General features: G+C 34.7%; 1 protein-coding gene across 2 annotated transcripts; it reads left to right on the top strand.

The window, feature by feature from the left end:
- Positions 1 to 4,620: 4,620 nt before the first annotated feature.
- Positions 4,621 to 24,658, top strand: LOC121416224 (BLOC-1-related complex subunit 8-like). 2 transcript variants are annotated; one of them, XM_041609728.1, is made up of 8 exons: positions 4,621 to 4,701; positions 10,760 to 10,893; positions 11,860 to 11,898; positions 12,443 to 12,555; positions 13,882 to 13,946; positions 14,794 to 14,901; positions 15,871 to 15,988; positions 22,125 to 24,658. In XM_041609728.1, the coding sequence occupies exons 2-7, from the start codon at positions 10,803 to 10,805 to the stop codon at positions 15,977 to 15,979; spliced, it is 525 nt and encodes a 174-aa protein (XP_041465662.1). In that variant the 5' UTR covers positions 4,621 to 4,701; positions 10,760 to 10,802; the 3' UTR covers positions 15,980 to 15,988; positions 22,125 to 24,658. The 2 variants fall into 2 exon arrangements, with proteins under 2 accessions (XP_041465662.1, XP_041465663.1); XM_041609729.1 differs by lacking the exon at positions 15,871 to 15,988.
- The last annotated feature ends 427 nt before the right edge of the window (positions 24,659 to 25,085 follow it).

The following is a 25,085-nucleotide window of genomic DNA, read 5'->3' on the forward strand; positions in this document are numbered from 1 at the left end:
CACACTTCGAGTTATTATCATTTTAATTTGTGTCATAATTTATGCTTCTTTTTATGAACGCTTAAAGTGATTGCCCCTTTTAAGGCATGTTTATCTTACGTTTGCATGTGTAGTCTGCTCTCCATGAATTCGTGAAAATAGTCCTTAAAATGTCCCTTTATTTCTCTGGTCTGAATATCAGCAATTTTCTACTTTTTTTTTGCTTGTCAAATTTTGATAAATCCTTTTTAGCAAAAATGACTCGTAAATATGGGTATTGGTTTTTAACCTTCAGTCGCACACCCCCGTGCAAACCAAAGTATTATCTTAACATGACTCATTCTATTATAGAAGGAGGAGAGGAGATATGATAATGGTCCACCAGATTTTGCATGGATTGGTCAACATTTCTCCAGACCATTTCTTCTCCAAGTCTAACTCTACAAGAGGTCACTCCATGAAATTACTGAAATCTCATAGCAAACTGGGGCCCGTTTCTCAACACCAAGTTAGTCATATCTTTATCCACAAACCACGGAGGTAGTTCCAATCTTACTAAACCTGTTTCACGAAAGGCTTCCTAACTAAAATACCTTGATATCGATACTATCGGTAAAAAGAGCAGACGAGACGTAGCCTTAGTCTCAAAATAGCATAATTTTCAAAAAGAAAAATTATGACAAAATTGCAAATATTGTGATGAATTGGGAATTACATCTTTTAAAAATAATAGCACAGGTAAATTATGCATCATACATACTTAGACCATGAAGACTGGGGCATTCAATTGCTGAAAAATTGAATTATGAATAATTTATTTCATGACTAAAAAAATCACATGTGGACGTTGAGATGGGTACCCCCGGGATATCCAATTTTAATAGTTTACGAAAGTAAACCATAATGGTTTTATTTGTAAAATTATGATAATTATTCAATGTTTTACGATTCCAAACATCATCGAAATATAGTTTAACATTTTATTTTATAAATCTTTGATACCGATCTTACGATTTGACAAATTCTATGCATAAATTAGAGATTAGAATTTATCCAAATGTCAATAGGGTCTGAAAACGACAAATACAAGTCCAGTTATGGATGGCCTGACGTGGTAGAATTTTTATCGATTAAATTATTTTACTATTTCAAAATGAATAGTTTTGTGGCGTTTTACCAACAGTTTTCATAGTTACTTTGTATTACAATGATCATTGAATGCATTATCCCACTTGTTTTGGGATGTAATTTCAACCTCTATGGTTGATTACGTAAGATTATAATTTTCAAATTTCTCGGCACTTTTGCATGTCATAGTCTACCCACGTGATGCCACTACGTCATCAAGAAAGAAGTTATGACAGGTTCGGAGGTGTCATAAATATTTAGTGAGGTTGTTGTACCCGATCTTGGTAAAGAGGGCTTCGTGAAACGGTTAGCGGACAAGTAGCTCACTATCTCCGATTTAGTCAAGAAGTTAGACTTATGACGGTGTTGAGAAACGGGCCCCAGGTTGTGAGAAATAAGTCTTTCAGTAGAAGAGTAGTCAACGACTACAGCCTTCCTGAAAACCTAATACAAATGCCAACAACAGACAAATTTAAAAGAAAAATTGATATATTTTGGCAAAAATTTCAACAAGCACTTTGAGCTTCCATGACTCCTCACGCAGGCTCATGATAAGTCATGGAGCTATATATAGCTCTATGATTAAGTATAGTAGTTTTCAGTGACCAATCCTATCCAAGAAGCGACCGGGAGTTTATACAGGGCGGGGTTCGATGATGATGATGATATACGGGACACCCCCCCGCCGGAACCCCCAAGGTCAAGGCTATATGAACAAGGCATTGAAACCCAAGGCCTGAAAAGCTCAAGGCCAAGAAGTGAAAGTCCAAGGCCAAGGCTTTGAAAAAGTAGGCCTCAAGGCCGTGCCAAGGGCGCCGGAAGTGGGGGGGGGGGGCAGGAGGGGCACTTGCCCCCCCCAAAAAAATAAAATTTTGGGGGGGGCAAAACGAGATTTTGCCCCCCCAATGTGCCCCCCTGAAAGTAGAAAAATGATAAATTATTTAAGGACAAAAGTAAACGAAGGCACTTTTCTGCCTGAAAATTGTCATTTCCATTGTCAAAAATGAAATTTTTTTTGCCCCTGACGGGGCAAATACATTATCATAGTAAGCCTCGCGTCTTTTGATGAACAGTTCCTCTGTGAAACATACCTTCGATAAGCCCCTTTTCTATCTTATTACAGTGTGATAACGTTCAACCTTTTAATGAATACATTTCAGACTAAAAGCGAATGGTAAATTAATAGTGGTCCACCAATGATTAGGTTTATAACTCTATGATGCTGGCTGTGTCGTCTAACAAACGCGCGGTCGCCCAGAAACGCTCAGACCGGACCCGATATCACTATGCGCGTGAACACTAGTAACTCGAGCAACATAATATATAAATAGTGTACAATCTATTGTACAATATACTGGATTATAATGTACGACAAATATAAAATTATCCCGAGTGCAGGTTTATTTCACCGAGGCCGAAGGCCGAGGTGAAATAGGCTTGCACGAGGGATAATTTTATATTTGGAGTTCATATAGTCCAGTAATATTGTATGATAGAACGTTCACTATTTATTATAGTAAATAGATCCCTTAATCTAAGCCCCCCATCATGGATTTTGCCATCCAAAAATCGAAAGTTATATTGTACATATGTACAATATAACTTTTTGAAGGGAGGTCACGTGGTACAAATCCAGCCAATCACAGCTCGTATTTTACTACCACTATTTACTATTGGAATATATGTCCGGGGGGGGGGGCACTTACATTGACGAGTGGATACCATGCGCGACCACAAAAAAACACGTAAAAAGAATGTCTTTTTCACGATATGGCACGTTACGCACGTAACGTGATAAGGGTGTCAAAAACACAAAAATAATGAAAAAAGGTATCTATTTCGCTAGGAAAATTACGTGTTTTTGGTCGAATTTGTGGGGATGATAAAACAAAATTAAAATGTTTTATAAAGAATGTCGTTTTTACCCCAACACTTCGTGTTTAGAGTCCGATTTGCGCAAGGTTTAGAAGGTGGGGGTCGTACTAAACCAAATAAGGTAAAGCAGACGACCGAAGGACCCGTAACAATAGAATATTCCTGTACTTGTTTAGGGGTTCATTTCCTATTTGCCAAGAGTATCGTTTTGTTTCCAATACTTGTTAAGGGTAGGGTTTCACACGCCAATACTTTTTAAGGGGTGCATTTTCAGAATATGGAAATTACGTGTTTAGGGTGCTTTTCGAGACCCCATGGTCGCGCATGGTATCCACTCGTGAATGGAAGTGCCCCCCCCCCCCCCCGAGATCTATGTCATAGCTGTCAAGCCCAGAAACCATAACATCTCGAGAAACTTGTTTCAATTATTTCATTTTCAACTAAATATAAATTGAGTTGATACAGTGATAACAAGACAGTGCCCTAAAGAAAATACCAAGGTCATTTCAACTCAATATAGACATGTTATCAGAAAATTATACACAGAATAATCATGTGTAGAGGATTATAATTCATATTGTGAAAATGGTGAATCCCACTCGAAAGCAACTTAGAGATAATGTTTAGACATGAAAAAAATAAAATCATCTGTGAAAGTGTCTTCTTAACCGGACTCATATTATCCGAGATATGAATAAAAATGTAAATAAAGAATATAAAATAAAAAATAAGCGTTACAGTACTGCTCAACTATAAAAAAGATCTTAAGATATTTTCACAGCCCCGTATTTTCCTCTATTCCTTTTCATTGGCATGATTGGAAAGCGTTTTGTCTGATACTATTTCAGCTCATATGATATAGCACTTATGTATTTTAGATTCCAAAACTTCTTCCCATTACCTGTTACTAATCAGATCGAGATGGCAGCTAGCTCTGGTTCATCCCAGCTTTGTTATTCATGGACGTTTGCAAAAATAAAAAAAAAAACATCCGGGAGTGGGTGGAGCTGCAAGACCTAAATTTTCGAAGAAACTTAAGAGCGAGGGGGCTTGTGATGGGGGAGCTTTTGCATTTTCTAGAATAAAATTGAAGGATTTCGTGCACAATTTTGGTGAATTTTGCCCTCTCGATCGGCGGCCCCCGGCTGCGTACGGTCAAATGCCTATATTACATTGGTTTGAAACAATTTCGTTTGCAATAAGGCTCGTAATTTGCTTGAACTGCGACCCTGATCATGAAGAAACACCAGTCTGGGTCAGAAGAGGAGGAAACAGAAGGAGCAAAAGGAACTCCAATATTGTTTAATTCTCAAGAAATTATTTTTAGAATGTTCTTATAGAAACGCAACTTGTATACTCCATTTTACACAAAGTCCTTACCGTGGGGGGGGGGCTCGCCCACAGCCTCTCCCGCTCGATCGCTTCGGTACCTCACGCTGTCAAAAATATTGTGCCCCCTTCGGGATTTTGCCCCCCCCCCAAAAAACTGCAAGTGTTCCGGTGCGCCTGGGCCGTGCATCAAGGCACTATACAACTGCCCATGGGCCATGACATGAAGGAGGAGGGAGGGACTTGTTCTATTTTTTCGTACGATTGCCAATTTGCCGACACCATACCGGTACTATACAACAAAAACAAATTTTTATATTTTTTTGTAAAGTATAACACTTTCATCGGCATTTCATCAAGTTGTAAAGAGTGTTAGGAGCTCATGAGCAAGTAAGTCATGATTTCATTTAATGTCAAAAGGTATTCAGATTGAGCTTCGAAATAGAAATTCCAGTTTGGACCTCAGGGTAATGTGATTTTTAGCCCGACATGACGCAGTGCGAAGACTGAAGTTCGTCTAGCTATCGTCTGACACTGACAGGCAGGCAGAGACTGGTTCTTCCGCCGCGACGCCGGCGAGCTCGAGATCATTAATCCGGCCAAGACTAGCGCCGTAGGCCGGCGTAGCGGGGAAAATCAGTCAATTTTTTTTTTATCTAACGTTACAATGTGAACAAAAGTATAGTTTGCACTTGGGGCGATATCGTTTGGGCAGTGCCTCCACAAAAAAATGCTTTAGACTACGAAAATTTTAAAACTAAAACAAAAAGGTAAAAAATAAAAAGGTGAAGTGGGAATCCAAACATTTTTTAAAATTATTTTATTCAGGCCTAGCCCCACTCATTCAATGAACAAGGTTATAATATAACCTTGTTCTCAGTTATATCTCCATGTGTGACAAAATAAGGGTGGCAATGTTTGGCTTATTTTCTCTTTTTCTTTGGGGCAAATGCTTGATTTTTTTACACTGACAGTTTCCATTAGACCTGTTAATTCATACTGCTTGGCTCTTATTTAAATTTGATACTTTATATCATTTTTTCTTAATTAAAAATAGAGATCAAAAAATGAAAATTTTCTTGCCATATCACTTTCCACCAATAGAGGGCGTACACAAAAATATGCCCAAAATTCAAGTTTTTGAGCGCTCTGGTGAATACAAAAATTATTCCCACATTACTAATGATAAATAAATTAAAACTGTATGAAAATTAGTAATTTTGGTCACAAAAGTGATATTTTAATGATTTTTTAGAGTGTGTGCTCTATACAGCATTAGCATACCATAGTCCTTCCTGTAGATTCTCCACAGGCCAGATGGTAGCAGTGAACAAGTGCCTAGCCATATAGCCCCACTCATTCAATGAACAAGGTTATGATATAACCAGGGGCCTGTTGCATGAAATGGTCTTTCGTAGAACCGTTCTACGTAAGAACGAGATATCGCTCAACTGTTTCACAAAGCCGATTTGGACGATACGAAGAATGGTCCTTGGAAAGACACCTCCAGACCACCCATGGGTTCATATCGTCTCGCGAGCGAAGGATTATCAGTCATACGCACGCGACACACCACTACACTTCGAAAATACAGTGGGCTTTTGCCCACATAAAATATTATGTATAAATAAATATTCCACATCCTGCTATGACACTTACCGAATCATTTAGATCCTTCCGTGACTTGTCCTTGAAGTTTCTTTCTAAAAATATGTATATTTTCTTGATCTTTAGTGAAGATTTTACGGAGATAGAAATCAGTCAGCGTTGATATCAATTTTCTCCTGAAGAGGGCGCGCGATTTATATTCATATCAAAGACACGACAAGGGAAAGAATAGGCACCTACACTATTTTACACGCATATCGACGCAAGGCATTACGCAAAGTCCGTGAAGTGTCCAATCTTTTCATTGTATAGACTTTGGTATACCGTATACGTATTATTGACGTTCGTCAAAGCTTGTACTGCTGGTTTCTTTCCAGGCACGTATATTATTTTCATTTTTTTTTATCAGTCATCTTTTTAAATTAATGCAAATGAGTGTTATCATCACCAAATTTTAATCATTAATTATGTTTTTTGAAGGCATTTCATTAATTGGTGCCCATAATTAGTAAATTAATCATGAGGATTGCGCATTCAAAGAATTTAGATACAGTTATAAAATTACCGAGGAGCTGAATCAAGGTTGTGAAATTATTAGCGCCACCAACGGGCTTCCTTGTATTTCCGTGGAAGAGACAAGCGAAGTCACTTTCGAGGCCGAGGTAAGCAAAATGTGCTTTTTTTATCGGATTATTATTTTATTATTATTTTTATATTCCACAAACTCTTGCTACTTACCGGCAAGAGCCCCGGTGCGTAGCGAGAAGGAGCTTCGGCAAATATTACTTCAGCAATGAAGCGATGTTTGCCGACTACCACTCACACATTGTACGAGGTTAGTATGTACTAACCTCGTACAATAGACCGTGTTTGACCCTGGATTTCGAAGTAGTTGGCAAACATCGCTTCATTGCTGAAGTAATATTTGCCGAAGCTCCTTCTCGCTACGCACCGGGGCTCTTGCCGGTAAGTAGCAAGAGTTTTTTGAATATAAAATAATAATAAAATAATAATCCGATAAAAAAAAGCACATTTTGCTTACCTCGGCCTCGAAAGTGACTTCGCTTGTCTCTTCCACGGAAATACAAGGAAGCCCGTTGGTGGCGCTAATAATTTCACAACCTTGATTCAGCTCCTCGGTAATTTTATAACTGTATCTAAATTCTTTGAATGCGCAATCCTCATGATTAATTTACTAATTATGGGCACCAATTAATGAAATGCCTTCAAAAAACATAATTAATGATTATTATTGGTGATGATAACACTCATTTGCATTAATTTAAAAAGATGACTGATAAAAAAAAAATGAAAATAATATACGTGCCTGGAAAGAAACCAGCAGTACAAGCTTTGACGAACGTCAATAATACGTATACGGTGTACCAAAGTCTATACAATGAAAAGATTGGACACTTCACGGACTTTGCGTAATGCCTTGCGTCGATATGCGTGTAAAATAGTGTAGGTGCCTATTCTTTCCCTTGTCGTGTCTTTGATATGAATATAAATCGCGCGCCCTCTTCAGGAGAAAATTGATATCAACGCTGTCTGATTTCTATCTCCGTAAAATCTTCACTAAAGATCAAGAAAATATACATATTTTTAGAAAGAAACTTCAAGGAGAAGTCACGGAAGGATCTAAATGATTCGGTAAGTGTCATAGCAGGATGTGGAATGTTTATTTAAACAAAATATTTTATGTGGGCAAAAGCCCACTGTATTTTCGAAGTGTAGTGGTGTGTCGCGTGCGTATGACTGATAATCCTTCACTCGCGAGACGATATGAACCCATGGGTGGCCGACTACTTCGAAATCCAGGGTCAAACACGGTCTATTGTACGAGGTTAGTACATACTAACCTCGTACAATGTGTGAGTGCCTCCAGACATGTCCTACGTAGGCATGATCTTCTTTGCACACCGCCCGCCACCGTCGGCAATGATAGAAAATATGCGGTTATGGCAAGCCACACTGACATATCACCTTTAAACATATTTTTTAGGGGGTTGATGCGTTTTATCTTGGATGGCGCCAAGTTATTTTTTTACATGGGGGCTAGTTGTCATCACTTTTCAGGTCGACAAGACGACCAAAACGGAAGTCATTTTAACTTCTCTGAGGATAATGTAAGCCAAAATATTTTCAAAATATGTTTTCTTTTATTCTCCCTATACGTCCTATCCCCACCCCTTTTCCATTAAAAAATAAATAAACTTGAACTATGAAATGGGCTGCACTCCCTCTCTGACTCCTTATGCTTTCTCAATATAGATAATTAAACAACATGAAAACAAATTTCTTAAAAAGTAATTATGTAGGGCCTAAGTAAAAAACGTGTTTATAACGTTCAGCAAAAAAAAGACACAAAACTAAGATGTTAAACATGCTAAATCATTTATTTTTATTCATTTTCATTATAATTATTATTTTTGATGAGCTTGATTATAATCAATGAAAATTAATTCTTGAATGGATTTGGGATAACTTGAGATGTAACAAAACAAAGATCTGCAGAAATAGCTAATTGAATTTAAGATACAGATTAGGCCCATAGCTTACGAATCCATCACAATCATTACAAATGAAGATAAGTTCACAAAGAAAAGATTATGAAAAGTCCATACGAAGAGGCGCATTTCAAATCGCAGGGTAGGCCCCAAAAGAATCACGTTAGTCATATATATTTTGTATATTCTTAAACCTTATATTCTTATATAAATTTCCATTAATTCAGTGATCAACTTTAAATATGACCAACGTTTATGATCGTTGTAATTTTTAGCATTATTTCCGTTTAACGGTATTTTTTCCATTGCGGATTACACAGCTTTTTCTATGTTTTAATTATTATTGCATAGCACTACTTTATTCACTTGGCCATGTTTGCAGCAATGTTCATATTTTCCTTGTCTTCGGATACTCATCATGCAACTGAGGTATGTTTATACTCTAAACACTCACATTTGTATTTCTTGCGTTATATCTAACAAATAAAATAAATAAATTACATATTTCACACGCAGCCTCTCATATTTTCCTTTTTAGTCTCATACAATCAGACACTGTTGATTTTGTTTACACCATTCAAACCCTATTTTTACCTCAACAAATAACATATTAACGCATAATTTGCAAAATTGTCATCATATATAAGTATTCTATAAAATATAGAATATTGAACTACTAAAATGTCTAAATTACTAAGTTAAATCAATTTTTATATCGGGCAAGGGTCTCTTTCGTTGAAATATCAATGAAAGGTGTCTTTAAAAGGACACCGTGTTCTAAATAAGGGAAATAATGAAAATTTCGATTTTATTCAGTTATGTTTGTGAATCTTTAAAGTTTTTTCTCTTTTTACCTCATAAAGTAAGCTCCATACATCAATTCTACAATCAGTAATAAATAAAACATCATTTGATCTCTTTTTATTGAAATAAATGATTTTAAGAAAACTCGTCATTCCGAAATAAAAGGTTCAGGTGACGATGAAGACTAAATATTTTTCCGATACTATCGATATAAAACGATGTCGCGGACTTGGAAGACAAAATTGCCTTCGTGAAACGGAAAGCGCTGATTTGTCGCCAATCTTCCTATCTCGGAAGAATGGTCCTAGGACGTTCCTACGTATCGCTCATCTCGTCATGCAACAGGCCCCTTGTTCTCACTTATATCTCCATGTGTGGCAAAATAAGGGTGGCAAAGTTTGGCTTAATTTCTCTTTTTGTATGGGGCAAATGCTTGATTTTCTTACACTGTCAGTTTTCAATACAGCTGTTCATCATATAAAATTGGCACTTATGTAAATTTAATTCTTTAAATTATTTTTTTCTTAAAAATAGAGATTGAAAAATGAAAATTTTCTTGGCATATTACTTTCCACCAATAGAGGGCGTACACAAAAATATGCCCAAAATTCAAGTTTTTGAGCGCTCTGGTGAATACAAAAATCATTCCCAAGTTACTTATGAAAAATAAATTGCAACTGTATGGAAATTAGTAATTTTGGTCACAAAAGTGATATTTTAATGATTTTTCAAAGTGTGTGTTATGTACAGCTTTGGCATACCATAGTCCTACCTGTAGATTCCCCACAGGCAGGATGGTTGCAGTGAACAAGTGCCTAGCCCTAGGCTAGGGCCTAGTGAGATCTAGTAAAAGTAAAAATAAAATTATCTCATAGATCTAAGAGTACAGTATTAGGTCACATTAGAGTACAACTCAGTTCTTTTTTTTTTAGACTAGTCACTAGTCTGTTTTTTGCTATTGGAGTTGGAGTATTTATACATTTTTCTAGATCCAGATTCCAGTCTTGATTTTGATGGAGGGGATGCTGCCTAGCTACCTCGGGCGAAGTTTGTGCAGGCTCCACTTCACTACCGCTACACTATGCGCTCCACCTACCCGAACTTCATGACGGTGAACTCAATCGGATATCCCGAGTGACAAAGGTTGGATCAAAAAGTGGTTTATTGTAAAAATTATTTAAAAAATATATAACAATTAAAAACAAGAAAGAAAAATAGCTTAATTTCTTACTCTTCAGTTATTTCACTCTGTGTCCATCCTCCGGTTATCCTCAAAATTGGTGATTTTTGGCCAGCATCAAATTCTTCACACGTATTATTCACAGCCGATTTCAAAACATTGCATGTGATCAGTTGCAGGCCAAACAGCATAAATATTTATATTGGATGGCTCAGAAAATACCAGAAATATTCTAAGAGTTCGGGAAAATATTCCAAGAACCAGTGGAATATTTTCCCCAACTCTTTCATTGTAGTTTAATTGAATTGTTGATATATCAACTAGTGTAATTTGTCTCCCCCTTCAGGTACAGTATTAGGCAATCTTCAAGAGGGTTTTAGTGCCATAGAATGGATCTTGACACTCACAGTTTTCATGCCTATTCAGTTGGTAGACAAGGCACCATGCAACATCCACAGATAGTACATGGAGTACAGAGAGGTAAGTATGGGGTTTCATTCTGTAATACTCTTTTGAATGTGACTCAGCTAAGTAGAGTTGACTTCTAATATGATCGGTGATTCTAAAATCTTACAGTGTATTACCTTATTTTTTTAGGTAAAGCTATATTCAATATTTCCTACTGATTTTGAGAGGAGTTACCGACATATAATGGATACATGATAGTGAAATAATTATTTTAAAAATACCTGTCAATAAAACACAGTGTGCCTTTTTAAGGTTCTGTACATGTATGAATTGTGATGATGATTATGAATTGGAAAGTACAGACATGAGTGTATTACATGTAATAACATCATCATGTCCACTTGTTCACTGCAACCATCCTGCCTGTGGGGAATCTACAGGTAGGACTATGGTATGCCAATGCTGTACATAGCAGTGAGTGATAGCACACACTTTGAAAAATCATTAAAATATCACCTTTGTGACCAAAATTACTGATTTCCTTACAGTTGCATTTTATTTTTCATGAATTTTGGGCATATTTTTTAGTACGCCCTCTATGGGTGGAAAGTAATATGGCAAGAAAATTTTCATTTTTTTATCTCTATTTTTAATTAAGAAAAAACTGATTTAAAGAATCAAATTGAAATAAGAGACAAGTAGTATGAATAATAGGTGTAATGAAAACTGTCAGTGTAAAAAGAACAAGCATTTGCCCCAAAGAAAAAGAGAAAATAAGCCAAACATTGCCACCCTTATTTTGCCACACATGGAGATATAACTGAGAACAAGGTTATATTATAACCTTGTTTATTGAATGAGTGCTTCATGTCAATGATTATGATGAAATATCACAAGAATGACATTAATGATGACAAGGTAATGATGCTCTAAATTGCTAAAGCATCATTAAGAGGAGGATATTTGATTGTAAGTAGTGATTAGTTCGATCTTATTCACAAATCTAACTATCAAATTAAACTATCCTTTTTGTAATAGATGGTGTTGACCTTGAAGTGGACTACAAGGTGAAGAAAGGTGAGATAGATAGTCTGTGGGCATCTTTGGACAACAAATTATAATAATCATTCTTTTAGTTCTTCTATTGGGTTCATGTACTTCATGAAGAATTTGAAATGTCTGTCAGACAATTTTAGTATTGTGTAGTAACATGTACCAGCTGTTCTTCTCTTTCTTTCTTTCTTTCTTTCTTCCTTTCTTTCTTTTTGCTTTTTGACCTGTTTAGTCATTGATAAAGCCAAATGCTGCTTTCTTTTATATGATTAAACATTGCAGATATTTAGAATTGTAGTTATTAAAAAGAAAGAAAAAAGATTAGCCCCTTAATTTCAGTTTTCTTTTTTTTTCTTACAAAAATATATTCGTTTCTCATCCACATAAGTAATAACATGCATGTACTTGTGTTGTAGTAGCATGTTGTGAATGGATTTGTGGGAAATATAAACATTGCGATACTTTTCCACATGTGTAAATGTATTGTTTTTAGCCACATGCAAGAGTTGGAGAACCTTAGCGCTGTCTTAGTTATGCAAATGAATTCTCTCCTTTTGTTCATTGACAGTAACTGACAAGTTTTCGGAATGCCTACATATTGTTGTGAACGAGCCTTCCCTAGCCTTATATAGGCTTCAAGAGCATGTCCGTCGGTCTTTGCCTCATCTATCACAATGCAAGGTGAGTATGTAAAAACTAAATCTTAATTGATTTTTGAAGACAAACATATAGGTTAGGGTTATAATACAGCCTTTGGTTCAGAATCATGTTGGATTGGGATTTAGGTTAAAAGGTTTGACGCTTGGGTTTGGGTGTGGAACACTGAGCATTTGTTTTTTGAGCAAATGTCATGGAACCAAATTTACAACTTTTCACTCGTTTTTAAAGGCATTTTTAATAAACATATTACCGTAGCCCATTCGAAAATTTGCTTGATTGATTAAAGATATTGTAAATGCCTGAATCCAATGAAATACCTACTCAAATGTGTTAAATTGAATGTATGTCCCATCTGATTCTGATAGATAAATGCATAATTGCTAAGAAATGTACAAGATAGGCATGGTATTCCAACCTGGGGTCTGGGTCTTTTTCCAAGCAATAAAGAATACACCATCCAACATTTGATTTATTGGTGATTTTCATGTGATCCTTAACTAGCTTCTATGATTTCACAGTAAGTACATGAAGTTAAGATGATAGGGTGACAGTTTACCTTGATTTTAAAAACTTACTCATGAAATCATTGTTTGTTGCAACTCCATGTACTTTAATAGCTTTATTAATACGGGTAAATAATATTAGAACTCAACTCATTATTGTCTGTATTGACCACCCCCCCCCCCCCTCAATAATTAGTCCCTCAAAGATTGTGTTTGATTTGTAATTGCTTTCATATGTTTTCCAGTAGTACATGTACACTTACATTTAGTTTGTGTGTCATAGTTTACTATAAATATGAGCAGAAGAAAGGAAATCATATTTGACAATATAATGACATTTCACCTCACTTGAGTCAACTGTCTGTATATCATACTGACATTTGACTCTGTAACTGGAGATGTTTAAGTCTTATAAGACAGTTTTCTCTGTCTTACTACTTGTAAGGTCAGACTTATAGCTCATAATATTTGATTTACATTCATAATCCCAGATATACTACTCCTTATCAGGTTTACATATTGACAACCATAATTTCTGTATACATTTAATTATCATTTATTTGCCAGTCGCTTTCTCTGATTAGCTTGTCACAGTCTCTGATTTCACTTCACATAATCACTGAATAATTTCTGATTTACAATTCATTTTCTCAGACTGCTCTTGATTTTAGATATACATGTAAAACCCATAATCTCTCATTTACTAAATACTCTTCAATTCAGAAGTACTACCAATTTCTGATTAACTGCTAATAATCCCAGGGTATTGCTAATAATCTCAGACACACTTATAATCTCTAAGATACTACTCATAATCTGAAATCCCTCTTATTTCAAACCACAGACTGACCTCGCAGCATTGCAGCAAGAAGTACAGGGGAAATGCTATGATGTAGATTATGCTACAAGGTAGTTAAATTTGAATTGTTTAATGTTGCATATAATTACATTGTTTTGAAACCACAGTATAAACTTGTAATATTGAAAAAATATCTTTGTTAATATTTCAGTAATTATTATTTATTCTGCATGCAGTTTAAAGCTGATTGTACAAATACATGATGTCATGGTATTCAAGTGGGGGGAGGTGATAAATTAAACCATTCCCATTCCCTTGAAAAAAGTGTTCACTGCTTGAATCTAAATCAACCGTTGCCGACATCAGCTGTGAAGCTGTTTTCGAGAGGTTTCGGTAAACTTAAAATATTGAATAAAAATGCTTTTTTATTCAATACTTTATTTGGTTTCATCATCTGCCACAAATGGGAAATTCTGACAGGATCAAATTTATCCACATTTTTATGGCAGAATATAAGTAGAACAATCCAAAGAAAAAATGCAACTTTTAAAATGTATGTGCCCTCATGCATGAAATTTTGTGTTGTAGAATATGTTACTCTGATCTAGATAGGAAAAGACGTTTTTCCGTCTTTTTGGATGGAAATATTACGTTGTTTCACTTCATTTTCCATTCAAATTAGAACTGAAACATGAATTCTAAGTTCATGTTTAAACAGAATGATATGAAGTTAAGAATATTTTCACAATTCCTAGGGTGTTTATTCCGGATTTTTTCAGTTGTTTTTTTTTTTTTTACTTTCCCCTTTAGCACAAAAGATTCAACCGTTTCAACACTGCCCATTTATTTATAAAGTTTAAATTTTTTGGTTTAATTAAACATCATGACTCAGCCCTGTTGTATAGTGTTTTTAATGTACAGTCTACAAATAATTCCTTGATAAACTGTTTGTTACAGGACTGTTGATGGTATGAAAGCAAGTGTAAGACCGTTTACTTCCATCAATACCCTTCTTAAGAGTGCTGTAGTCACCAAACAACATTTGAACCACCGAGCTTCAGACAGGTATGTACCTACATGTAACCTCCATATGTATGTTTTGACATGTATTCATTCATATTCATTGGAAATATGATGTTTTCTTGATTTGAGTGGCTGAATTATGGTCATACTCGCAAGAAACATCAGTTTTGCTAGGTGAATAGGCTAGTAGTGAGAAAATAATGAAATTATTTAATTAGTCATGACTCCTGAGTCATCTCTGTTTCATTTATAATCTACATGTAAGACCCCTCCTTTTGGGTATTTCTGCCCAAAGTTTGCAGGCATTGATTGACAGGTGATTGCATAACATACAGTATATACCATAGCAATTTTGATAAAAGGTATTAGTCATGCATTGTTCTTTAATTGCCATTATGGTATTACAATGCGATAAAAAGAATTTAGCTTCGACTCGGCTTACAAATTTAAAGAGTACTTTTGCTAAAAGTTTTACTTATTCCAAATTTGGCCTTATTGCTTGAATTTTGTTTAAAATCAACCAGAGCTACCCCTAATCAATATTATTGATTATCTCAAGCATTTTGCTTATGATAGCTGGCCACTGCATTTCATTATATGTTATATATTATTGCTTACATCTATATCTATGTAAAATTATTCTTCTATTATGTAATAGTCACAATTTGTAATTCTTTCATTTATTTTTGTATTTATATTCATTATGATTACTGTGTTTCATATATTGAATTTTCAATAAATGCAGAAACACCTGCAAAAAATATGCTTTTCTTTACAGCCTATCAAGGTGTATCTACTGTATAAACGTAAACGTTCCTTTTCTAGGGGAAAGCCGGATAATCAAGAATAAGAGTGAATATTTTTGTTTTAAAAAAATGGCCCTTGTTGGTTTCTGTAAAAATTCTCACCAATGTAATAATATTTACGATAATAGTATTCAAACCTATACTACATGTACCTACCTGTCCTGTCCCATCCCAAACATCATTGACCCTAATACACAACCAACAGATGGGAGGTACTTGAAGGAGGAGGAGGAACAGGAGGAGGAGGTGGAGCTAGTAAAAGATCTTCTATACATGGTACTCCTAGGAGACCGCTCAGCCAAGTGAAAGAATGATCTTTCTGGGTATATGAAACATTTATTGCGCCTTCATGCCTGCTTTCTACCCTGCTTTGTGCTTTAGCATGTGAATGTTTCTCAGTTATATGTGTCCTTGATAAATAGTAGTAATTGCAAGCATTCAAGATATAGCTGATATATTTAATGCCTCCAGTGTAATGTAAAAAAGGAAAAGTATTTGTGGTTTGCATGTCATGGCTACAACAAATCATTGAAGGAATCATGACAGGTTTTTAGCCTGTTTGAATTTTGCTGATGATGCGTTAATGTAGTCAGTCTGAATAATGGCAGTGTTGAAGCCTTGCAACAGTAAGTAACCTTAATCTTTATCTTGATGAGAAAAGGCAAATGACAAAAGAGTAGAATTTAGCCTGTAGACTCTTGAAATGGGTGGTTAGCATGACTGATAGACTAATGAAAGCAATTATAATACTACCACTAGGGGCAAATCTAGCCGAATAACATACTGTGTAGTACTTTGGACCGAGCCCACCATCGTGCCCGGCCAAACAATAATGCCTGTGAAATCGTATTGCATTTAACCTGGCTGGACTACCCCCTCCCCCACCCTGATGTGTTTTAGAATGAGCATACTTCCTAATTGTATTGACATCATTCTTGTAGAATAGGATTGTAGAATATTCCATTCAGCATTAATATTTATAACATGTTTTGTATCAGTGGAAGATATGTAACCTATCATTTGCTTCCTCTATTCCCAAAACTGCTCTACTCTTTATAATTATAAACATACCGGTAAATTTTGAAGATATTAGATATATGTGCATTTTGATATTCTGATCGTAACTTCTTAATGCTGGTGTTCTGTTTTAGCATTTTAACCCTAATTCTCCCGGGTGGGGGGGGCCGTAATGGCCCCCCTCAACAATTTTCGCAATATATCTGCTGCGCGAAATTTTTTCACCTCACAGCTCACTGACTTTACATTCAAGTCTCGCGCAAATTTTGAGACCAAAGTTGTGACGCCCGGGTACGCGGTTACGACATTACATGTATGCAACATTATGCAAGTGCATGTCAGACCCAAAATTGCTCATAAACGTGATTTCATGTACAAATCCAATGCAAATTGCGTATTTAGCCCAAATTCATAAATGTATCATTATTTTCTACTTTTACTGATTAAACTTAATTAATTTTGCCTTGTTTATGATCAGAATTATGTCTGGAACAATTTCCATTGAAAAAACAATAAAAAACAAAAAGTAAAAAAACAGAAATACATAAGAAATTCATAAAACAATAAAATACATAAAAATTTATTTCCAAACCAAAGTTTTTTTGAATTACGATTGTTAAGAATGCTACAAAGAAAATTTTTACCAAAAATTAGCATTCTAGGAGCTTTATTTAGTGAATTAGAGCAAAAAGTATGATTTATGCATAAATAAGCATAATTGAGCATGATCGGTTCATCACGGACGGACATTTGATAGATTTTGAAAGTTTTGAAGGCTTGTAACAAATTAGGAATAAGATGAACAAGGTTCCTTTGTGTTTTATAGTGAAGGGTAGGACATAGTATGCTGAATGATTAAAAAAGTTTGTTGCCATGGTTACCTACAAACACAGGTATCCACTAAATGTGCCATATCACGGACGGACAAGATAGAAATGTGGTTTTTAGAATTTTTGTACATTTTTATTGTTTCTATCTAAACAGCTTTACATGGACCAATTATTGTTAATGCACCTAACACTCGGGTATGTTAGCTTCTATGTTCAGCATATTGAATTCTTAACCAATATCAAACTTCCGAGAGAATTGCAAATATTTTCCATCACGGACGGACATCATGGACGGACATCACGGACGGACACAATTAAAATACAATGGAAGTACTCTATAAAAAGTTCTTAGTACTTTTTTGGTAAACAAATGCAATTGTTTTGATGATTTGTACATATTTTAATAATATTAAACAGCATTAGTTGCACAATCAAGTTGCTACAACTTCAATCAAGTTGCTGCAACTTGATTTAAGATGTATCAACTTGATTTCTATGCTAGACGCACAGTATAATCTAGACATATGATTGCTCTTAACACATTTCTTGTCAAAATCGAACGTAAAGAATAGGTGATGTACAACTGTATAATAAAAAAAAAAAAACGTAAAAAGCCATTGATATGCAGGCAGAAAGGAGCAAATTCACATGACAGTCCTTTTACTTTCAGAAGATGTTAGTATTCATAGAGAATTAGCAAGTGAAAAGACTTTAAATGAAAAATTGACATCCTGGTTCTTCCCGCATACATTTTTTACATAGTTTTTGTGGCTCAACTTACCCCAGACGATGGCACAACTTACCCCACAGATGGGGCAAGTTGAGCAATTTGACATCCTTTTTTTCAAAGGTCACAATGACATTCAGCGTGGGGGTAGAAAGTTATATATAGGTGAAAAATATTTCCCAAGAATCAAATTTAAAGGTAAGGTACTTATTTCTACAATATTACTAGTCATATCAATTCTAACGTGCAAAATGCAAAAAGTGTCACAACTTACCCCGCCTTCCCCTATTGTCTTTTTAAAGTGTAGAATACAAGTAGGTTCAAAATCAACAGCTAGTTGATTATTGATCATGTTGATACAAGTATTTTTATGATCATGATGATTTTAGGCATTAATTTTCCAAGAGCAAAGATGTTTTTTTAAGGTCCAAAAACTAAATCTAAAAGATTAACAGGTCACTGATCCTTATGCTTGTTTGTTGGATCAACACTTGTCAGGGGCTCTCTTTAAATCCATCTTTTGCATATATCAAAGCGGAGACACCCCATAACATCAACAGCCCTCATGTATTTAGGCCCTGACCGAATCCAAAATTGAAATTGATATTCCAATCCAAAGCTTAACTTCTAAACACTACATTGCAAGCTTTATGCATTTTCACAGTTTACCAGATAAGCGATTTGCTTAAAATTAGCTCTAAAATGGACCTCGAAAAAAGGTATTCATGTAATTTTCACAAACCTATGTTCTGTTAGAAGCATTGTGAATCCATAAGTTTGTACATGGAAAAATTGATTTTTCTGCTTATCAGATTATGCATTGCATTCTACTTCTTCTCCATCACTTTCTGCAAGCTTGAATTGATGAAATCTACAGCTTTGGACTTGTTCTTGCCATACTTTGTTTCCCGCTTTTTTGGCATATACATGTACATGCAGCTTTTCAACTCTATCTGCATTCCAATAATGCTTAACAATTTTCCTGACAACAATATAGCCCCAATAACGGCCAAACAAAGATATCACAAAAAATTGTGAAGAGTTGTAGGCTTATTCCATTTGAGTTCTGAATAATTCTCAGAGCCATTTTTCACTGCAATTAGAAGCTAAAATTAAACTCATAATCTGCTCAGCAAAGTTTCTCATTTGCATATATGAATCTTTCCACAAGTATTTCACTCGTCCGTCCGTGATGAAATTAATGTCCGTCCGTGATCATTTTTCATTGATTTATTAAATGCATAAAATGTATGGATTTTAGCTATGTTCAAATAAAATGATGAACAGTGTCCAGTGAAATACTTCTACACACTTTTATTTCTGTTTCTATTCTGATAAAGAATAAAAAGCTGAGTCCATAGACATTATCCTAATAAAAATGATCACGGACGGACATTAATTCCATCACGGACGGACGGAAATGTTAACATCTACAAGGAAAGTTTACTTCCCATATTTTTTTCCTACTAATTTATGTTTGATGATAGATTAATGTTCAGAGTGCAAGACCATTAAAAAAATTGGAGTAACTTTGAAAACAATAAAACTAGAGTGAAATGAATTTGAGTGAATTAACTTTGTCCGTCCGTGATCAAATTAATGTCCGTCCGTGATCATTTTTGACTGACTTTATGATATGGATAAAATGTATGGATTTTAGCCATGTTCAAATAAAATAATGTACAGTGTTTAGAGAGATACCTCTAAACCTTTTTATTTTTTATTTCTACTCTGATAAAGAATAAAAAAACTTTTCATCTTTTTTTCCATCACGGACGGAAATTTCAAAATGGAAATGTTAACACCTACCAAAAAAAATTAGTTCCCAATATTTTTTTTCTACTATATTATGTCTGATAATAGAGAAATGTTCAGAGTGCAAGAACATCCAAACCAAATTAGAGTAACTTTAAAAACAATAAAACTAGAGTGAATTTAATTTGAGTAAAAATGTCCATCCGTGATTAGAGGTAGCAGCACCCCCATGAATAAAATGGACTATTCCGGTACTTTCGGAATCATCAATCTTCATGAAACTTAGTTTTTTGAAACCTGAGATATCAAAGATTATTTTAAAAGCAAATTTGATAAAAGTACCTTAAAAAAAAATTTTCACCTCAATGCGAACCCTTAACCGATCATGCTCAATTCATATAAAATAAAATCTCATTATTTTGGAAAATTTTACCATACAGCCTTGTAGATTACATCGCACACTACCAGCGTGCAAATTTTTGCGTCGCTCGCGCGCTCGGCGGCCGAGATCTTAAGGGGGGCCATAATGGCCCCCCCCCGGGAATGACAAGAATCAAAATACCCGGGAGATTTAGGGTTAAGTCTCGTTTGTATGTGTAATTGTGTATGCTAAATTACTAGTTACATGTCATTAACATAAATTGACTGTCGTGTATTGCATCTCTATGTTCACCTTCATAAATTTCATAAACTTTTGAAAATGATATGCATCCATTGATGTACATCTAATGTATGTTAAGTATTGTAATCTGCTTTTATATAGCGCTTAATACAGCGGAACAATGTTTCTAAGCGCTTTACAGATACATTATTACCCCATCATCAGATGACCGGGATAAGTGTTAAGTGTTTTAAGTTAATAGTGCTATAAGTTTGTTTGCCTGCACTACCCCCCCCCCTCCCCCCGAGAGAAAGAAAAAATGAAAAATAAAAAAGGAAATAGAAAAGACAAGAAAAGTATATTTAGAAACTTTCATCTTTGTAATTACTTCAGGGTAACCATTGATACATAAAGTCATTTTGTCTTTGCAATATATTATTCAGCATAGAATATGTCACTATTTATTGGCTAAACAAACAATATTTCATATCATGAGATACATGTACAATGTGAAGGTTAATAGCTAAATAAAATCATGAAATATACATGTATTAATGGAAGTGGTAGGATAGACTAGAAATTCAATTAGAATGCATTATAAGAAGACTTGAAAATGATTTAAAAAATCAATTAGATAAATTATTGAAACTATCGTGCCATTAGATCAAGTATATATTTATATTTTTTGGACATTTTATAAATATATTCTGTTTGCTTAAGGCTTGTTTTAGCTTCATTAAGATAGACCAGTATTTCCTAAATTTTCTTTTAAATTTTTGTATGAGTTTTTTTTCTATTACAACAATGAAAATGATGACAATTGTGAAATTTGTTTGTAATTTGTTTTTAAGATTGTCATTTATTCTTTTAAGTGTAGTCTCTAGCCTCAATCATGAGGCTACCTGTAATTATGCAAATGACAATTAGAATTGAAGTTGGAGATAAGTTAAAAGTTAGGTTAAGAACCAAGGTTGTGTCATACTTCAGTCTTAAACATGTATAACCTAATTGATGACTCTACATAAGCAAATTAAGCATACAAGTCTGAAGCATATTTGATCTGATCAAAGCAATAATGGTTTTATGCCTCACATATCTAGGAATTATTAGAGCACTTTCCCCTGGTATCTAATATTTGTAAAGCCTGAATACTTGGGACACTCATTAGAAACAAGTGCTGTTAGTTGTACCACTTTTTCTGTGTTGTCCATGTGCTAGACAGTTTTCATTGAACAGTCTCTTGTCATTCATTCAGTTTCCCTTTCATCTAATCCACATTGCATTAGCAAAAGTTGTATTAATGTCATTGATTGATATTTGAAAATTTGGAGAATGTACTATACCTTGTGCTAAAATGCAATTTGGAAATTGTGCTTGATGTTCTGAGTTGCATTTAAACACTTTCTTTCCTCATATATGGCCTCAGATAAAGCAAAACTTTACTTCTTGTATAAAACAAAAATTGTTCCCAGAAGATAATGTGACAATGGCTTTGAAGCTAACACTGGTCTATCTCTGTTTCGTTGCAGTCTGGAGCATGGTTACTATAAAGTGAACTGAGGAGGCAAAGCCAGACTGAGCATTGGTACACAGAAAAAGAGTCTGTATGTGATCTTCGCAAGAGGGACCGAGAGGTATGGCTGCATTAGTATTTTACATTCTGTATTTGATGAGCGAATCCAATCGTCAAGGAGATGTGTCACTTTGTTTGATCCCATGTTGTCCAATCTCTCTGTGGTCTCAGCCGTCGTGGTCTATGCTCATTCCTTATTCCAACATTTTGTTCAATTCCCTGTTGAGTTTATCAAAAGTTGACAAAGTTGTAATTTGGATGGTGACCATTTAAAAAATAGGGCAAAATAGTTACCCCTAGTGGATTTTAGAACAGTTTGGAATTTGGCAAGCAGCAATTGCATCAATAATGAATTTGGTTTGGCCATAATGGCATTGTACATTAATGGGAATCTGGGCCCGTTTCATGAAAGTTGTCAGCACTGACAAGTTGTCTTTCTCTGACAGTTACCATAGTAACAATCGGAGGCCAGAGCTTCTGAGCCAATAAAAGCCAAGGATTTCAATGAAATTGTCAGCATTGACAATTGTAAAGATGCAAGACATCTTAATAAATGACACTTTAGTGCATGTTTACCGAGTCACGTTGTTCCTTTATTTGTGTCTAAAAACATACAGTGAGTCTAGCTGATCACTCTCAGCATAATCACATAGCATAGACTATGGTGTCTTCGAATCACGACATTACATCTCTCCCTTTTTTCAGAGATAAAATCTTAACCTTTTGTCTGGTACAATATGAGACATAATATTTTAATTGCACTGGGCAAGTGTTGTCATGGATATTGGCTAAACATTGTTTACTTCGAGATTTCAAGCTTTGGTATCTAAAACACTGTCTGGTATTCTAATTATTAAAACTGTGAGCTATTGACTGATCAATAGACAAATATTTGTTTCAGGTTTTGTTCGACTACACGTTTGGCTGGTATGTATATCAAATTCAAAACAATAAAAACCTATAGCTAGAGAAAACAAAACATCAACAAAGTGACTACATCTACTGATACATCATGCATACTGTACATGTGTACATTAGCAGGCTTCATACATAATGTCATCTCACAAAATTAGCTGTATAATTTTCCATACATCCACCTCCTCCTCTTAAGGGTGAAGAAGTGCATTTTGTAAACAAACACAATCTTGACAGTATCAACCTTCAGTCTCGAATATATGGGATACATGAATACATTTGAAAAAATCACATCATAGTTGACACATTAAAGACTTATTTACGAGGAAAACAATATGTTGCCTAAATAATTTGGGATAAACCTGCAATAAGATACCAGTATACGGAACAAATTCAAGATTTTCTTTGCATAATCAAAGGTATCGTGGTGCACATGCATTGCCTTCTCTTTTTTATGAGTGAATCAAGAAGAAAATCTGAAAGATAGAAACAATAACCTGTGAGAAAGAAAATTCTGCCTTATGAATTTTTTTTCCAAAGTAACATGCACCATGATAAGTGAATTTCTGTTAAGAAAAAAATACACAAATATGGCAATAATCAAACTTTGCATAATTATTTTGTAGGCCTTGTGGTTTGTTGTTTCAAGTTTTTAGTTTATTGATTTCCTTTCTTCACATATATACATTGGTACAAACAGGACATTAAGTGAGTAACATGGTAAATTTTAACAAAGGAAATAATAACAAAATAACATAATTATTAAAGAAACAAAAAAGTCAGTATAGATGACACATCTTGTCATTAACAAATTAAGTGTTACAAAGTAAAGTTCATAACCTGTTACTAATATTAAAGTCATGAAAGAAAGGAGGAGACCTTAAAGAAGCTGGGCTTGTTAACGCAAGGTCCCCAAAGAGAAAATAATATATACTTGAATGTTTACTTACTTCAAGACATCTAAACAAGTAAGCTAACGTATATTTACATTAAGGTTAAAATAAAAATATCTACAAAAGGGATAGAGTTGAAAGCTGGAAAGAGGAAATATATACAAGATGGAGAAGGAAACAGTAAGTGTGGGGGGGGGGCAAAAAGAAAACATGTGAAAGAAGAGGGTTTCAAGGATAGGGAAAGAATGTTGGAGAAAAAGAAACACAAAAGAAGAAACAAATCAAAACAAGAGTGCAAGTTGGTTCAGAAATTATTGTTAAGGGCCAGCCTGTGAAAGAAAGAGGGGAATATAGGCATGATTAAATATTTTCAGCATAGTTACTCAATAAATGTAATTTAAGTTTGCGTTTAAAAACAGAGATACTGACAGAAGAAGTTACATTAATAGGAAGTGAATTCCAATACTTGGGACCAGTACAAGTTAATGTGTTCAAGGCAAAGGTAGTTCTGACACGTGGAATGTGAAGTGCAGTTGCCTGTCTCGTATTATAACTATGAAACTCATTATTCTTTCTAAAAATTTGTGCCAACACACTCGGGAGAGTACCATTTTCAAAATCATACATGATTGAGCCTAACTGTAAGAAGTAAATATCTTCTTGCTTTAATAGTTTACTATAACATTTCTGCCATTTTCAAAGCATTTGTATGAGCACGATAATTTACATTAAAAACAATTCTAACCACCCTTTTTTGAGCGATGTGTATCTTATCTAGCTGCATTTTTAATGACTTCCCCCATGCCAACACTCCATAATTAAGATAAGGCAAAATTAATGTGGAGTATAAAATAAGCAAAATTTCTTGTGGAACAAATGAACTTAATTTATAGATTACACCAGTATTTTTAGATATAGTTTTACAAATATTACTACAATGGGTTGCCCAACTCAGCTTCTCATCAATATGTAGTCCAAGAAACTTGGTGGAGCTTACTTTCACAATATTGACATCATCAAAAATTACACCTCCAGGTAAGTCTCTTACAGAATTACTGAAAAACATATAGTTGGTCTTTTGGAGGTTCAAAGACAGCTTATTTGCATGG

Source organism: Lytechinus variegatus, chromosome 5, assembly GCF_018143015.1.
Source record: "Lytechinus variegatus isolate NC3 chromosome 5, Lvar_3.0, whole genome shotgun sequence".
In the NCBI taxonomy this organism is placed as follows: domain Eukaryota; kingdom Metazoa; phylum Echinodermata; class Echinoidea; order Temnopleuroida; family Toxopneustidae; genus Lytechinus; species Lytechinus variegatus.

Excerpts from the sequence above, each read along its gene's own strand:
- LOC121416224 (XM_041609728.1), top strand. The coding sequence starts at position 10,803 with ATGGATCTTGACACTCACAGTTTTCATGCCTATTCAGTTGGTAGACAA. Across the intron at positions 13,947-14,793 it reads GATGTAGATTATGCTACAAG|GACTGTTGATGGTATGAAAG; the intron begins GTAGTTAAATTT and ends TGTTTGTTACAG. Across the intron at positions 14,902-15,870 it reads AACCACCGAGCTTCAGACAG|ATGGGAGGTACTTGAAGGAG; the intron begins GTATGTACCTAC and ends CACAACCAACAG.